General features: G+C 35.6%; 1 protein-coding gene across 1 annotated transcript; it reads right to left on the minus strand.

The window, feature by feature from the left end:
- Positions 1-1,283: 1,283 nt before the first annotated feature.
- Positions 1,284-1,944, minus strand: LOC131650914 (uncharacterized). The gene is made up of 3 exons (XM_058920615.1): positions 1,599-1,944; positions 1,398-1,511; positions 1,284-1,288 (listed from the first exon to the last, which is right to left on the minus strand). Exons 1-3 carry the CDS (start codon positions 1,942-1,944, stop codon positions 1,284-1,286), a joined length of 465 nt encoding a protein of 154 aa, XP_058776598.1.
- Positions 1,945-15,873: the final 13,929 nt, after the last annotated feature.

The raw sequence follows: 15,873 nt of genomic DNA on the forward strand, positions 1-15,873 counted from the left end.
ACTCAAAGTCTTACACACCCACCAATAATCAAATAAACACAATAAATCACAAAATATTCATAAATAAATACATATGCAGCATAATTTTTAAAGGGTTAATACCATTTTACCCCCTGCCATATAGGTCTTTTCTGATTTTGCCCCCTGTAATTTTTTTTTTTGAAAAACAACCTTGTAATTTCAAAATACTAACATTTTAGCCCCTAAAGTCAAAATCCGCAGGAAAATCCGAAAGAAAATCCGCAGGAAACCTGCAGATTTTCCTGCGGATTTTGACTTTAGGGGCTAAAAAGTTAGTATTTTGAAATGACAGGGTTGTTTTTCAAAAAAAAAATAATTTACAGGGGGCAAAACCAGAAGAGACCTATATGGCAGGGGGGTAAAATGGTATTAACCCATTTTTAAATTGAGGTGTTATATAGTTACTTATGATGAATCCTCATGGGGAATCCTAAATGAAGGAGCATTTTAACTTGGGACACACTTTGTGAGAGACACACCACTTGTCCACCTAAAACCTTAAGGTGATAGGTGTGTGAGTTCACTCACTTATAAAGTGTTCATTCTTCCCTTTTCTAACCAATGTGGAACTTCTTCCTCACACTTGATTCTCAACACTCCTTGCCCCCCCCCCACAAGGCAAATACACATGCGGGGTCCCCATAGAGAAACGTGCTGGGTGAGAATACGAGAATGCATCGATCTAAAAAGGGTGGGTGAATAGACCTGTCAAATAAAATTTATCAATTAACAAATAGTTTGAAAAGTTTGTCAGAGTTTAAAAACAAAAATTAATTTGTGTGGCGGAAGCAATGTGCAAATAAAATTATTATGCTTATCGAACGATATATACATAGAACACCTTAATCGGTATATAATATGGTAAAGATCGAATCAAACAACTAGCCAAAAGAACAAAAAATTAATGTATTGTATTATTAACAAATTTACACAAGACGTGTAAATGTATAACATCAATACAATATGGATTCTAGTACGATAATTTTTTGCCTTAATACAAAACAAAATTATTCGAAGTGTCATTTCTAACAAAACCTACACTTAATTAATAAATTGCTATCAAGGCAAAAACCTAATATCATATGATTCTAAGAAAGCGATAAAAATGACCCAAACATGCAATTCTAATATATATATAAAAATGACACACAGTGGCGGAGCCAAGAATTTTAGGTAGTCTAGGTAAAAAATTTAACCGCGATTTACATGTGACATTATATATATAAATAGTCATAAAATGTGCTACATAAGAGTGATGAAACCTAACCTGCAAATAGTGTGCTAAATAAAATTAGTAGGTAAATGCCCTCTCCGAGGCCTCTTTGCGGTGAATGTTCGAATAATATCAACATTTTTAAGTGACTTGAATATCTCACGTTCAGTGTAACATATCATCAAGTCATTGAACCACACATCGTTGATCTTGTTGCACAAATTATACTTGATAATCTTCATTGCTGAAAAAGCTCTTTCAACGGATACTGTCGACACTGACAATATCAAAGCCAACTCAATGAGTTTGTAGACCAATGTAAATACCAAATATTTCTCAATTTGAACCATCTTCATAGCCAAACTTTGAACATCTTCACAAGAAGTAAAGGAAGCATGCCTTTTCACTTGATGTACATAAGTCTCAAGTTGCTCCCTTATTGTTCCACGATCATCATTAGAAAAGTCTGCATGATAAATATCAGCAAGACAAACAAGCTTATCAACATCAAACTTGGAAAAAGTGTTCTTGGGGTCAAAACATGAGAAGTAATCCAGCACAATGTTAATTCCTTCACTAAATCGGTTATCCATCTCCATACATATTTTGTCAATAGAAACATAAAAAATCTCTGCACGATAATGGTGAAGATTAGTGACAGTCCTCCCTTCTCTTCTTGAACGACCCCGAACCGGTATTTCTTCATCCATATTTGGCACCAGAATAATTTAAGCAACACAAAATTCTTGGACATAAATAAATCATCCCAACCACTCTCTCTCTCTCTCAATGTAGCCAACCGAGCTTTAACATCATCAACTAATTCCATAGCATGCACAATATTTATATCTTTTGTTTGCAAGATTTTTGAAAGTTTATTTGTGATACCAAACAACTTTAATATAAACTTCAAAATGAAAGAAAATTTAAAGCTCTCCAATTTTTCTATCAAACCTGCTGCTTGAGATGGTCCACCTCCATCTTCATCAACAATACTAAGCACCTCTAACACGGAGGACCACATCTCATCCAAACGAATCAAGGTAGTATAATGTGAACCCCATCTAGTATCCCTGGGTCTAGCGAGACTAGATGATTGGTGCAAGCCCTTTTCTTGAGATATCTCACCTCTTAAGTCTATTCAAAATATATTGGTGTTGTGCCTCCGTCATAGCATCCCTTATCTTGCAAGATGCACTTTTTGTGGTTACAATCAAAGAGATGTACTCAAAGAAATCATGAATAGATGAGCAACTACTAGCAACAGACACAACCACCAATTGCAAACAGTGAGCTTAACAATGGACGTAGAAAGCATAAGGGATTTCATCTAGAATCTTTCTTTGCAAACCATTAAACTCACCTCTCATATTTGAAGCCCCATCATATCCTTGCCCTCGTATCCTTGAAATAGATAACGTGTGACGATCAAGAATACCATAAATAACATCTTTTAGTGCCTCTGATTGTAGCAACCTGCCTAAAAATTAGAGCCGCCACCCTTTATTTGAAGGAAAAAGGGTAAAACTTTAAAATTAAAGAAAAATTAAGATTTTAGGTAAGTAGGTTAATTAGGCAAAGGGAAGGTGTTAGACACCCTTTGCCTCCCTTGTACTCAAGGAGACCCATTTAGCCTTTAGGTTTTATAAAAAGGTTTTGACAATTGTTGACTAATAAATTAAAAAAGGTAGACCTTTGGCCAAAGGGCAAAACCTTAAAGGTTTTGATAGAGTCATTGTCAGATCGAGACAACAATGACTATAGGCCAAAGACCATGTATGGCAAAGAGGGCAAAACCTCAAAGGTTTTGATAAGGTCATTGTCAGATTGAGACAACAATGACCATGGCTAAACCAAAATACGACCTCAATGCATCATTGGCCAAAAACCTTTAAAAGATAAAAAAAACATTAAAATTCAACAGAAGCGTCAGATGTTCATCATTGGCCAAAAACCTTTAAAAGATAAAAAACATTAAAATTCAACAGAAGCCTCAGATGTTCATCATTGGCCAAAACAAAGATTTTTAAAAGGGGCCTCATATTAAATCATTGGCAAAGGTTTTGAAAAAAAAGGTTTTCAAAAAGGAGGCCTCATAGATTAATCATCGGCAAAAAATGCTTGAGTTTGTGATTGAGTTTGAATGATTTGAAATCGTGTTTGAGTGGTTTGAAAATTACGTTTGAAAGGGGAAAGGGTTTGTCAGTTCTTGTCAGTTAATCGACAATGGCGGGTTACGGATGTTCAAGACAAACCCTAAGACAAACCCTCAAAGGGAAAAGAGAAAAAACGTAGAAGACGTAGTTGTGTGAAAAGCGTAGTTTTTGGGTATGTGTGAATTTGTGAAAAAAATACGTCAAAGTGAAGGAAGGTCCCCGATAGGATTGTCAAAGGTCCTATTTATAGCGTTAGAAAATTAGGTTAAAATCCACAAAAGAAAAAAACCTAAATTTTGTCATTTTTAGAAATTAATAATAATAAAATAATAATAATAATTAGTTAAATAATAATAATCCTAATACTAATAATATTAAAATTAATAATACTAAAATTCTAATAAGAGTCAGTAATAATATTTAATAGTATTTAATAAAATGAAAACCCTTATGATAAGATAAATAGACTGACTGGTTTTGGGCCCAAAATACCTGCTAATTACACCCCAATAGTAAATAAAAATAGTTTTATAAGAGCGTGGGTTTAACAATAGATATGTTAAACCTCATAACTCTTAATTTTAATACCCTTGATAAATTATTAGACGAGAATTGATCGGGCAAATTTTGGGGTATGACAGCTGCCCCTGTTCAATCTTCTTTAACCTGAAGAGGTAGATAGGCACGTCTGCCTATCGTGATCTAAAGGTAGAAGAGGATTGAATATTAAATGCCCTGAAATTTGCACTTGTTGGGAAGAAGTTCCATGGGAGATGGGCTTAGAGATGCCATCCAGGGAAAATACCCCCCCTTTTTTTTTAGAATGTGAAGCAGATGCTTTTTGAAAGGAACCACGTGTTTTGATTGTAGCATGGCCTAAAAAGGCAACCTTAATTTTATGCAATGTCATGATGCATGTGATGTATGATGCAGTGAGCTTCTCAAAATAAATGAGAGCAATGTATGAATATGCATTATGTATGAATGAGGTATGCAATTGAATGATGCATGACTGTTAGTTATGTTAGAAAAAATAAAACCTTTGTTTGTTATTGATGAAGTTTTGGAGAAGATCACTGCCGAGGGACTAACGTGATGAACAACCCCAATTGAGAAACCCTTGGAAAAACCTTGTTGTAAAACCCTTTGTATTTTTGGAAGAGATCACTGCCAAGAGACTAACGTGATGAATAAACCTGGCTAGAAATAGCGAGGGTTCGCCGTTTCCTATGTAGAAGATGATTAACTTTCTATAATGCTAGCAAAGTTTTGCAGTTTGTAGGTAACTCACTTACTATAGTTCTAGGAAGTCGTCGCAGTTGGTATACCCACTCACTATTGTAGTTTCAGTAAGTTTATCGTAGATGGTATGACCCACTTACTATAGCTCTAGTAAGTCGTCACAATTAGCCATACCTACTTACTATCGTAGTTTCAGTAAGTTTATTGTAGATGGTATGACCCACTTACTATAGCTCTAGTAAGTCGTCGCAGTTAGCCATACCTACTTACTATCGTAGTTTCCGTAAGTTTATCGTAGATGGTATGACCCACTTACTATAGCTCTAGTAAGTCGTCGCAGTTATCCATACCTACTTACTATCGTAGTTTCAGTAAGTTTATCGTAAATGGTATGACCCACTTACTATAGCTCTAGTAAGTCGTCGCAGTTAGCCATACATACTTACTATCGTAGTTTCAGTAAGTTAATCGTAGATGGTATGACCCACTTACTATAGCTCTAGTAAGTCGCCACAGTTAGCCATACCTACTTACTATCGTAGTTTTAGTAAGTTTATCGTAGATGGTATGACCCACTTATTATAGCTCTAGTAAGTCGTCGCAGTTAGCCATACCTACTTACTATCGTAGTTTCAGTAAGTTTATCGTAGATGGTATGACCCACTTACTATAGCTCTAGTAAGTAGTCGCAGTTAGCCATACCTACTTACTATCGTAGTTTCAGTAAGTTTATCGTAGATGGTATGACCCACTTACTATAGCTCTAGTAAGTCGTCGCAGTTAGCCATACCTACTTACTATCGTAGTTTGAGTAATCCCAAAAGGATCACTTGCTATAGCTCTAGCAAGATCACCTGCACCAATGGGATTCACTTGTCCCGGTTCGGACAAGCTTACCTACATAGAAGATTGTTTGCTATACTTCTAGAAAGTTTTCCTGCATGAAAAAGATTCACTTGCTTGGCGACTCACGACTCGAGGGTCAGAGAAAATAGCAAGTCACGACTCGAGGGTCGGAAAGGAAACGATATGTTTAGAAACTCACGACTCGAGGGTCGGACATTCACGACTCGAGGGTCGGAAAGCAAACCAATCACAACACGAGGGTTGGAGACTCACGACTCGAGGGTCGGAAAACACACCTATCACAACACGAGGGTTGGAAACTCACGACTCGAGGGTCGGAAAATGCACCTATCACAACACGAGGGTTGGAAACTCACGACTCGAGGGTCGGAAAACAAACCAATCACAACACGAGGGTTGGAAACTCACGACTCGAGGGTCGGAAAACAAACTAATCACAACACGAGGGTTGGAAACTCATGACTCGAGGGTCGAAAACTGGGCTTTTGTAGTATGTGAATGCGCTAGATGATATGTATATGCTAATGCGTATGTATGTATGCTGGTGCAATCCTGAGATTTTATCTCCTTAAACCCGTTGAATCTATTTAATACATGTTTGCCCCTATACCACGACTATGCTTATGCCGGCTTGGTAATGTTTATGTATGCGGATAATGCTTATGCTCATGCATATGTTGATTGATGTAACGAGTGGAATGAAATAATGTCTTCTATAAGATTACATGAAAAGGTTTCCGGAATGGATATGAACATTTGTCTTAAAGAAGACTACCTGAAAAGGTTCTTAGAAAGGATAAAATTTGTCTTAAAGACTACCTAAAAAGGTTCTTAGAAAAGGATAAGGAATGTCTTAAAGAAGACTACCTGAAGAGGTTCCTGGAAAGGATGATGAATGTCTTAGAAAAGACTACCTAGAAAGGCTCTTAGAAAAAGAATGTCTTAAAGAAGACTACCTGAAGAGGTTCCTGGAAAGGATGATGAATGTCTTAGAAAAGACTACCTAGAAAGGCTCTTAGAAAAATAAAGCCTTAAAGAAGACTACCTAGAGAGGTTTCTAGAAAGGATGACAATTCGTCTTAAAGAAGACAACCTGAAAAGGTTCCTAGAAAGGATCGTAAGATTTGTCTTAAAGAAGACTACCTAAAAAGGTGTGTTGTAATGTATCAACCGATGTATGTAATGCATGACTTATATGTATTTGCATGATGCTCCAATGATAGGTTGTTGATAATCAAAGCGTACATAGTTCGCTAATGTTGTAAGGTTGTTGGATGCTAGCGCGATTTCCCAATACCTATTTTTTGAACTTTGAAGATCGTAGTTAGGAGAAAGATTTGTTCGATGTTGTAAAGTGTGAGAACGCCTTTTCCTTATGTTGTGCGCCTTGCCCCAGTTTGGCTTTTTGAAATACTCCAGGCCTTTAACCTTTTGAGGTTCTCCACGCCTTTAACCCTTCGAGTTGTTCACCCTAAGGGTTTGATATCCACTGCCCCAATATTTTCGTGGGAAAAGATGCCTTTGATCTCCAAGCTATGAAGGAAATGCTCCAAGAAATAACCTTGTCGTGCGAATGTGATACATATGCTTAAACGTTTATATTGAAGGGTATGTTCTTGATTCCCAGGATATGGAGGGTTATCCATGGTGTTCTATCTTTTTAAATTTCTCCCATGTTTTACATGCCCCTGATTATTATTGCATCGAGACGTTGTCATACCCCAATTTTTGACCAAAGATACCATCTCATATCATTGCATATACATCATCTGCATCTCTAACAAGTTGCATAGCTTGTGTTTGTTACTTGTGACTCAGCAGGATTTAATCAAGAAATCACTCATCAGTACAAGTAACGAATCAATTAGGGTTTTGTTCTCCCTTCATCTCAAATGAATCATCTTCATCAACAATCAACATTTGGTCCTCAGATTCATTTTAACAAGCTCAAAGGCTCTGAACCAACCAGATTAGGGTTTTGACTGAAGATAGCATACTCCTGACTTTTGCTCAGGATTTGACCTAATGACTTGGGACATGACTTCAAGACCCCAAGTGCATCATTTTGACCTAATCCATTGGCTTAAGACATCTCCTACACAAGGATTGATCAACAGTGAAATTGCAAATCATCAGATTAGGGTTTTGAACTATCAGGGACTGAAATCAGGGATCACATTTGGGAAACCCTAAAAACCCCCAGGAAGTCAATTAAAGGTTTCAATCATCTTCTAATATTCCCTATGACAATATCCAGTGGAAATTGCATCTCAATTCAAGATCCACAGCCATCAATTTCATCAGGTCGACAATTAGGGTTTTTGACCTAATTCACTGAATAATTGACTTTTTAATCAGGACATGTTGCCACAACTCAAACCATGGCTCAATATCCTCTAATGCTTCAATGTGATCCATTCATACCATTCATATGGTGAGGATAGCCTGTTTCATTTGAAATCTCCAGAAACGCGATTCGTCTGAAAAAGTCAACTGTACAAGATCACCATTGACTTTTGGGGAATTTTGGTCAACCATGACTTTTGAAGTTTTGAATCATCAATATATGATATATGAAGTCATTTGATCAAGAAAAATCAAGAAAATCAATCAAGAATCAAAAAGTCAAAAGTTTGACTTTTCATACTTAGAAAAATTTCTAAGTGTTTTGCATGGTTTTTTCCAAACTTTGGAAGGGAATTTCTCAAAATTTCACCTACAAACTGAAAAAAACTTCCAACATGAAAGTTATAGATTTTGATCCAATAAACAACTTTGACACATATAAATTTTTTCCATAAGATCAACCATTTAAGAGATATGGAGCTTCAAAGTTGGTACTTTTTGAAAACTTCACTTAAAACTTCATTTTTCTCAAAGTTCATGGATCTTTTTCACCCACTTCCTTAAAGATCTCGAAGAAACTTTCAACTAGGGTTTTGAAGTGTGTAATATGAGCTTTCCAAAATGTCCAAGAGCATGAAAAAATATGGAGTGTAGCCATGGTTTTGAATTTTGACATTAGTGAGCTTTTCACTTAGAATTTCATGCCATTTTCACTAAGTTATGCACTATTCTACCAAATGATCCAATTGATGACACATAGAGGCAATAATTGAAAGATATTTCTGGTTTGAGATCAGAATGGAAAGAGATAAGAAGCTTAGAGAAATAACCATGGTTTAGTTACTTTTAACCATATGCATTAAATGTGAAAGATTCCTTTCTATCCTTTAAGCCAAATCATCAAACCTTGAAGCAAGTTGCAAAGCTCTGAGTTCAGACTCTTTGGCCTATAAATAGAGGTCCAAACTCCATTCAAAATCACACCAAAGTCTCACAAATTATAGGCTTTCTCTTTCTTTCTTAGAATGCAAGTTTCTTAAGTTTCTAAGAGGTACAAAACTCAACCTCCAAACCCTTGAAGTTATGGCCAAAGTGATGGTTCTAGCAACTCATAAACATCATATGGGATGTGTTTGAACCACTCACACACCCCAAATCACCCCAAAACTCAGATTCACTCTTCAACCTCCATATGAACACATGAAGAGCCTTATCATGCCAATTTTCATTCCAGATCATTTCTGTCCAAATTTACACTTCCCACACCTCACATATATCACATATGAGCTATCCAAACACTCATCATCAACCTGAAACATCAGAATCATCGAGCTCAATTCACACTTAGGCTTAACTGCAGATCGGGTACCTCCAACTGCTCTAGGTGTTTTCAATTCACTCCAAGCATCCAGATACCTTCCATAAGGTTCATTGAAGCTGTCCAGATTGAGCAACAACATCTGTAACACCTCCTTTGCAAAATTCAATCTCCAGCTTGGTCGTTTTTGAGGTAAGTGCTCATGAACTTCAAACTCTATCATACATGCATCATAAATGAAAAACTGAGTTACCATCTTGTTTCTGCACCATCACTAAATAATAACCCTCAATCAATTGCATCATATCATGATCATACACGATTTCACAAAGATTTGTCATATTAGGGTTCTTCGTGTTCATCAGAGAATTAATCATCTTAGAGCGAAAATAAATGAAATTAAAGGTCATCATCATGTTGTAGCAACCTGCCTAAAAAATTAATGTTTAGAGTCGCCACCTATTCTACCAAGGCGAATAGGAAACCTACGCAGTTAAGAGATCAGGGTAAGATACTATATTCAGGTCGAGGGAAGGTGTTAGGCACCCTCAACCTTTTCCTAAGGTTTTATGTTCATAGTAAAGGTTAATGGCTAAATGTTGAGGTTTATAGCTAAGGAAGTGAATAGGGGAAAAATTGAGATTTTAGGGAGGGGGACTCGCCTTGTTGCCAAGTGCCTACGTACCTCCTTATGGAGGATCAGAGTCTACGTAGTTCGGGCACAGGATTGTACGCCTTAGAATTTGATTTGAATGGTTTGAAGTTGATTTGAAATTGTTTTTGAAATGCGAAGTTCGAAGGTATTTTGAATTACCTTATCGTAGTTTGAACATCGCAGAATTGAAGAGATGAAAATCCGTGGTTTGTGATTTGATGTATTTTAAGTGTCTTGGGCGTACAACCCTGATTTAATATGGCACTATTAACCGCAACGATCAATAGATTCGATCGCCATAGTTAACAAATTAGTAAAGGATTGCTGGCAATTCTAATCGATTGATTCGATTATCACTTTTAGCAAATTGATGTATTTTAATTATTAATTTATTAATTTATCGTTACCCCTCATAACCGATAGTTTCGATTACAAATAATAACGAATTGATAAGGGGAAATATGTTAATCATCATAACCAATAAGATGGTTAAAACCATTTAGCAAAATAAATTTATTTGAATTTTAATTTATAGGATTTGATTAATTAAATTAATCGATTATTAACCATCATGACCAATAGATTTAGTCGGAACGAATAATAAATTAAATCCTATTATTCTTTGGCCTACTGACCAGTGGGATTGGGCAAACCCTAATGGACGAACAAACCTTTATAGGGTTTTTGTGATTTAATATTAATTAATTAAAATTAATTAAATCAATTAAGTCGAATAATCGGCATAATTGAATAATCGGGAAAATCTTAAATAATTCTAAACCCTAATTTATACTCTAATTAAATTAATTAATTAATTAATCAAACATTTTAATTTAAAAAGAAAGAAATAAAATAACAAAACAAAATAAGTAAAACAAAGAACCTGGGCGTTGATTACATATGGGCATATCCTGAGGGTCCATGGTGTACTTGCGTTTTTCAACGCGTCAGATCCGCTTCTTTGATGATCCAGCGGTGATGCGCTGAAGGCATATCATGATCAGGCACAGGTAAGCAACACTGGATCCGTGTTTGAATATTTCTGAAAAAAATTGACAATCCTGGGGATCGAACCTGGGACACCTTGCCTAGCAGCAAACATCTCCTGCCAACGAGTCAACTAGCATTCGATGTTAGCAAACCACCATGCAAATATATTATACAAAAAAGTAACGAACCCAGAATAAAAAAAAAATACGCGCCCTGCATTGTTTTCTTCTTCTTCGTGGATTAACAGTAACACAGTGGCTTTAGGCCACGGTTTTCATTTATGGCCTTAGACCTTTATCCCCAACACCTGCAAATACTCAACAATAAATCCTTAACGATGACTTAAACTAACCATAACCGAACCCCTGAGCATGTCTATAGCATTAGTTTCTCCTAATTTTATCCGGTTTGCAAAACCCCAATTCGAAGCTTCACCAACCTAACAATGGTGGATTCTTAGTTCTGCAACAAAAATCCAATTAACCTATACCAAAAGCTTCAGAACATCATTAGTAACACATGTATGCAACCAAATTATACTAACCATGCGAGAATCAATGAAATCGATGCATAAAAAAAAAACCAAAACCGTGAGCGTTGTAGCCGGAGTTCTGAACGCGTTGATCAGTGATGATGATATGGTTCACTTCAGAACACCTCCAGGAACACGTTTGAATTATCAAAACCAATTGAATCCCTGCAACAATGAAATAAATTTCAGTTTCTTCTCTTGAATTTTTTTGATTTCGGCCATGGCCCTTGGAGGCAAAAAAAAAAAACCCCTCCTGTCTGCAATTCTTGTGTCTTTATATATGATTCAATTAGGTCCAAAACTCAATCAAAAATTCTCTATAATTGGAAGACCAAGATTTGATTTGGTGCAAATTATTTTGGAAATCTTCTGTCAAAAAGCGTATGACTCAACTCATTTGGTCTAATTCCCTTTTTTTTTTTATTTTTCTTTTAACAGCAATAATAATAATGATAAAACTGTAAAATCTACCTAAAATAACTTTAGAATTAAAATTTGGATTTTTGTTTTTTTTCTTTTTTCTCTTTTTTAGTAGTAATAATAATATGACTAATAGTATCTACAATTGCTAATTCTTGAACATAACCATAATAGTAAAGTTAATGCTAATAATAACAGAAAAATCTAAAACTTCTAATAAAGCTATATAATAATAACAATAAATGATTTTTCTTAATACTAATAAAACTTATTAAAACAAAATTAGTTAATACTAATCAATCAATATTAACCCTAAATAATAATATTAAAACTAATCCTAATAAGATTATCATTACCCTAAAAAATAATTCTAATATATATAATTACTTAAAACCTAATAAAAATAATAAACTTAATTAATCCTAAAACTAATCCCAATACTACCTAATAAAAAAAAATCCTATTAACATTAACATTAATAATAAAAATTAGTAACGCTAAATACTAATAGTTAGTCAAAAAATAAATAATCAGAACAAATGTTAGTAAAACCCAAAATACTCCAAAAAATGATAAAACCTTGGTAATAATCGGGCCCAACGTTCGGGTCCTAAACATATGTTAATTACGCCCTTGTTTTAACTCAACCTGATTTATAAGAGAGCGGGTTTGACAATAAAATGTCAAACCCCATGACTCTTAATTTTGAATCTTGATGGATTAATAGACGTAGATTTTATCGGGCAAATTTTGGGGTATGACACATGTTCCTCGTCCAAAACCGAGTGAGATAGACCCTTTGATCGATCAAAACAATACAGATTTGAGGAAATTCAAAAATCAGTTAGGGTTGTGTTCTTGGCGCCAGATTTGGTTTGGGAAATTCAAATTCTTGATTCAAAATATATTTTACAAAACGCGTATGTTTAACAAGCCACAAGCGTGGCTCAGTTGGTCCATGTTTTGGTCAGCAAGCGTAGGTGCGTGGGTTCAAACCCTGGTAGGACCAAAACCAATTTTTTTGACACTATTTTTCTTTCATTTTTTTAACAAACTTCATCATTTAATTTAACCAATCAAATCAACTTATTTTTTCTTCATTTTTTAAACACTTCTTATTTAATATACATATTTTGACAATATCAAAAAAAATCACAAAAAAAGATTTATTTAATATGTTTTTAATTAGGTTTAAAATGATACATTTTTAAGTGTTTTTAAATACTTTAAATATTTGTTTTTCATTTAATTTTCAAACCTAATCACTTGTAAATATTTTTGTGATCAAAACCCTAATCACTTAGGTCTTAATTAAGCATTAAAATTTTATTTAAACTTAATTAAGTTGACTTTTGTCAAATTCAAATTGTTTTAAAACAAGCGATCGCGATTCTTTTCAAAGACGATAAACCATTTCTTTTTGAAACTATTGATTAAATCTTTTAATTGATCAATTAATTTTCAAAAAACGAAGTGGGGCCTCTCGAATATTAGAGAGTGTAAGTCCCATTTCTTTTCCTTTTTTTGTACAGTTTTCAAAACAATAAAACATTCTTCAAAATAAAATATTTTCAAACAATTTTCAAATCATTTCCAAAACAATAAAACTTCAAAGAAACAAAACTTTCCAAAAATACCATGGGCCTCCATGTAGGTATAAGTCCCAAGCCCCTTTGTAAATACCTGTTTACATAGCTTTGAATAAACTCAAGTGGACTTCTCCCCGAGTGTGAGTCCCGAGCCCTGTGTATACAACTGGATCATGCTTACAGGTATATTTCCTTCATAAACTCCATTATATACACACACTTTGTCATATATGTATAACTGTTCATATTTGTTCATGTACTTGTTCATGTTTGTTCGTACTTGTTCATACTTGTGATTGTGTTATATGCTTATTCAACTTAGTACAACACTAGGTTCCCCATAGCCTCCTATTGGGCTTCGTGCAAAGAATCTCCCTAGTTTAGGTTAGGACATAGAGTATGGTTTCCCGGTGAAATCGCTCTAAGAGCTCAAACCAACTATACCATGCCTCCCCTTGGGCTTTGTACAAACGAGTGTCCCTCCCATAGCCTCCTCTTGGGCTTACAATGCAAGGACCCTCGATAGTCCCTCCCATAGCCTCCTCTTGGGCTTACAATGCAAGGACCCTCGGATAGCCTCCTCTTGGGCTTCGTACAAGGACCCACGGGCTTCTTATAAGCATCCCCATAATCCAAAACAAATACCCTAGGAGATTAGACATTTATCATCTCTATGATAGGAGTATCTCTTCTATATCATCACAAACAATCAATCAATCAAACTTTTTGCCACAAGGCTGGCTAATCAATCAAACTTTTTCTTGCCACAAGGCTGGCTAATCAATCAAACCGTTTTGCCACCATACTGGCTGATTAATCAAAGTTTTTGTCACAAGGCTGACTTCATTGAAACTTTTGCCACAAGGCTGGCTGATTAATCAAAACTTTTTGTCACAAGGCTGACTTCATTGAAAGTTTTTGCCACAAGGCTGGTTAAACAACAAAAACATCTTTATCATTCTAAGCGCCATAAGTGGCATGGCCCAGGGCTTATAATGAAAAGATTTTCAAACAAAAACAAACAGATGTATGTGATGATATAGATTAGATACATCGAACATTTAAATGACATTTGTCTCTTTTCCTTTGCTTCCAGTAGCATAAGTGGGAACTACGATTGCTCTGACTTTCTCAACATCCCTTTGAGAATACGTAGGCACAAGGTCGTATCCTTGGCGAGCAAAACTTCTCCCTCAAACCACTCAAACCTTAGCACCCGTAGACCCCGAGCTACAGATGCTCTGATTCCCTCTAAGGGATATGTATGCAGAGGATCGCGATGATCTTTGCGAGCATAATCAAACCAACACCTTAGGTCCCACCTCTTTCTCACAAGAACCTCCACCATAACAAGAATGGAATAAACAAAACAAAGAAACCTATAGAGTACTATAGATACGTTGGGTGCTAATACCTTCCCTTCGTATAACCAACCCTCTTACCCAAGATCTCTCCCCACTTTTAAGGTTATTGCAGCTTTTTTCCTTTTCCTCTTTTGGAAATAATAAAAAGTTTGGTCGAAACAAAGAAAAATCATTTTTTTGAGCACTCGAGCCCAAAGAAGGCATCAGGTGTCTCATCCCGAAAAAAGACAACGATTTTTCGCCTGCGACAGAAAAATGGCGACTTCACTGGGGACATCTTTTTATTGGTTCCAAAGAAAGGGTTATTTCTATTTGTTTTGTTTTTATTTTATTCTTGTTACATGTGTGGTTCCTTGGTTCTGTTACTTGTGTGATTCTGTTACAAGTGATACATTATGGACAAATCCTAACCCGGATTAAGTACACATAAGAATTAGGTGGAGGGTATAGTCATGTATGGCATACAAGGAGTTAGTCCTTAAAAAGTCAGCATGAGAATCCTTCCGCTCAGTGGAGGTTCCTTGTTTGTAGTATATGCTTAGCAAGTTCAGTTGCGAAGACATTATTGCTTTCATTGAACTGTAGAAGCTGAGTTGGCTGTAGAACCCCAACCCATCCTGGCCTTATTAGGACGTGGTGCAGAAACGATCCAGGTGAAGACTTGGATAGTTGTCATGCGGAGAACCACACTCAGACGAGTTTTTCTTGAGAATATTTCTAGCTCACAAGTTCAGTTGTGCAAGCCGGTAATATCCGAAAGAAAAATGTAGACTCTGACGTATCAGTAGAACATGTTTTGCAGGTGATAAACCCTAGTACTATCCCATGTTTGGATCTCTGACCTCATGCTCGTGACGCTGGACCTTTGAACCTATGTGTACTATGTTTGAATTACCATGTTTGTAGTACCATGTTTGCGTTACCATGTTTGAACTACCATGTTTGCTTTACCATGTTTGAATATGTGGCGTCCACGCATCCATGCATTCATACATCCATAAAAAATAAAAAAAATAAAAAAATCATTTTCCATAAAAACATGATTTTTTCCAAAAAAATTTTAGAGAATTTCCTTTGCAAACATTATAGGATTAAGTTATGGAGTGGGTAAAAAGGCATACCAAAAAGTACGATTTCAAAATGCCTAATGTGGAAAGGCT

This window comes from Vicia villosa, linkage group LG1 (genome assembly GCF_029867415.1).
Source record: "Vicia villosa cultivar HV-30 ecotype Madison, WI linkage group LG1, Vvil1.0, whole genome shotgun sequence".
Classification (NCBI taxonomy): Eukaryota; Viridiplantae; Streptophyta; class Magnoliopsida; order Fabales; family Fabaceae; genus Vicia; species Vicia villosa.

Coding starts and splice junctions, on each gene's coding strand:
- LOC131650914 (XM_058920615.1), bottom strand. CDS start 1,944: ATGGATGAAGAAATACCGGTTCGGGGTCGTTCAAGAAGAGAAGGGAGG. Junction 1,512..1,598: donor TTCTTGTGAAGATGTTCAAA/GTTTGGCTATGA, acceptor TGATATTGTCAG/TGTCGACAGTATCCGTTGAA.